The 2,500-nt window shown below is 42.1% G+C and overlaps 1 protein-coding gene across 1 annotated transcript in view; it reads left to right on the forward strand.

Annotated features, from left to right (window-relative positions):
• Positions 1-2,438, forward strand: part of sdhb (succinate dehydrogenase complex, subunit B, iron sulfur (Ip)) — an 18,550-nt gene extending 16,112 nt beyond the window's left edge. The window contains exons 7-8 of the mRNA XM_077229880.1: positions 615-737; positions 1,975-2,438. Coding sequence (XP_077085995.1) covers positions 615-737; positions 1,975-2,055 — 204 coding nt within the window. The 3' untranslated portion in view covers positions 2,056-2,438. The remainder of the gene's footprint in view (positions 1-614; positions 738-1,974) is intronic.
• The last annotated feature ends 62 nt before the right edge of the window (positions 2,439-2,500 follow it).

Below are 2,500 nucleotides of genomic sequence, written 5' to 3' on the forward strand. Positions count from 1 at the left end.
TACTATTACTATTTTCGTATTAGTTACTTTCTTCCTCCCAGACGTGTCGTGTCGTTATGAGAATATTTGCGTATTTTAAAGCTGCATTCTGTAATATTTAGGAGGATCTGTTGACAGAAATGGAACATCATATACATAACTATGTTTTCAGTGGTGTATAAAGATCTTACATAATGAAGCGTTATGTGTTTATTATCTTAGAATGAGCCGTTTCTGTCTACACACACCGCGGGTCTCCTTACATCCGCATGTGTCTACGGTGGCCCTGAACAGAACATGTCATTTTACTGAATAATTAAGTAAACATAATTTCTTAATTTATCTTTATAAAGAAACCTCATTATTTAACTGGCTACTCTCTGCTGTCTCAGACGACGACATCACTTCCTGTCGGCCAGCGTAACTTCTGTTGGGTGCAGTTCACAACCTCACCACTAGATGCTGCTAAACTTACACACTACACCTTTAAAGCACGGGTCGAGCTGAACAGCCAATCAGAGTAACAGAGATTGTTTAGGCTTTACAGCAGCTCTAGAATAAAGTTATTGTCCAGATAAAGTTAGCTATCACGCCCATGCGCTCTTTGAAACGGTTGCTTTGCTCGTGTATTTCAGGCGTATCGCTGGATGATCGACTCGCGTGACGACTTCACTGAGGAGAGGCTCTCTAAACTGCAGGACCCGTTCTCTCTGTACCGCTGTCACACCATCATGAACTGCACCAAAACCTGCCCGAAGGTGAAACACACTGACCTCCAGAGACACCCGTGCTCTCTTCATGTGTTCTGATGCTCTCTTCATGTGTTCTGATGCTCACTTCATGTGTTCTGATGCTCACTTCACGTGTTCTGATGCTCACTTCATGTGTTCTGATGCTCACTACTTGTGTTCTGATGCTCTCTTCATGTGTTCTGATGCTCTCTTCATGTGTTCTGATGCTCTCTTCATGTGTTCTGATGCTCTCTTCATGTGTTCTGATGCTCTCTTCATGTGTTCTGATGCTCTCTTCATGTGTTCTGATGCTCTCTTCATGTGTTCTGATGCTCTCTTCATGTGTTCTGATGCTCTCTTCATGTGTTCTGATGCTCTCTTCCTGTGTTCTGATGCTCTCTTCATGTGTTCTGATGCTCTCTTCATGTGTTCTGATGCTCACTACATGTGTTCTGATGCTCTCTTCACGTGTTCTGATGCTCTCTTCATGTGTTCTGATGCTCACTACTTGTGTTCTGATGCTCTCTTCATGTGTTCTGATGCTCACTTCATGTGTTCTGATGCTCACTTCATGTGTTCTGATGCTCACTTCACGTGTTCTGATGCTCACTTCATGTGTTCTGATGCTCACTTCATGTGTTCTGATGCTCACTTCATGTGTTCTGATGCTCACTTCATGTGTTCTGATGCTCACTACATGTGTTCTGATGCTCACTTCATGTGTTCTGATGCTCACTACATGTGTTCTGATGCTCACTTCATGTGTTCTGATGCTCACTACATGTGTTCTGATGCTCTCTTCACGTGTTCTGATGCTCACTACATGTGTTCTGATGCTCACTACATGTGTTCTGATGCTCACTTCATGTGTTCTGATGCTCACTACATGTGTTCTGATGCTCACTTCATGTGTTCTGATGCTCACTACATGTGTTCTGATGCTCTCTTCACGTGTTCTGATGCTCACTACATGTGTTCTGATGCTCACTTCATGTGTTCTGATGCTCACTACATGTGTTCTGATGCTCACTACATGTGTTCTGATGCTCACTTCATGTGTTCTGATGCTCACTACATGTGTTCTGATGCTCACTTCATGTGTTCTGATGCTCACTACATGTGTTCTGATGCTCACTACATGTGTTCTGATGCTCACTACATGTGTTCTGATGCTCTCTTCACGTGTTCTGATGCTCTCTTCACGTGTTCTGATGCTCTCTTCACGTGTTCTGATGCTCTCTTCATGTGTTCTGATGTCCCGCAGGGTTTGAATCCAGGCAAAGCCATCGCTGAGATCAAGAAGATGATGGCCACGTACAAGGAGAAGAAAACGGCGTCAGCGTAGAACACTGAAGATGTTCAGTCCTGCAAAGTCCAGCTCTCACACACACACCTAGACACTCTAGACAGGACAAAGATCATGTGACCTGAACTATCCTCGCTGTTCATCACTCCATAAACACGGATACGCGTCGCTTGCGTGTTTGAGTTTAAGATCTTTGACTCGTTTTATCTGGAGATCTCTATACATGCTTGAAGTTGAAATAAATTCATTGAAGTTTACATCACAATGTTCTTGGTTTTAACCGACTTGATATCTGCAAAAACATTTCAGTGTTTGATATATGTTTTTTCTCAGATTTGAAGTCAAAAGTTTCCTCACTCATCTTTCTGACTCTTATTCTCATGTTCAAATAATAAAGTGTTGATGAACTCTGAAATAACAAATGGAAGTGTTAGAATTATCAAAACTTTTATATTTGAGCTGCTTCTTAGTCTAATTTTCAGTT

This window comes from Siphateles boraxobius, unplaced genomic scaffold (assembly GCF_051911475.1).
Source record: "Siphateles boraxobius isolate OS27281-9 unplaced genomic scaffold, OSU_SipBor_1 136, whole genome shotgun sequence".
Taxonomy (NCBI): domain Eukaryota; kingdom Metazoa; phylum Chordata; class Actinopteri; order Cypriniformes; family Leuciscidae; genus Siphateles; species Siphateles boraxobius.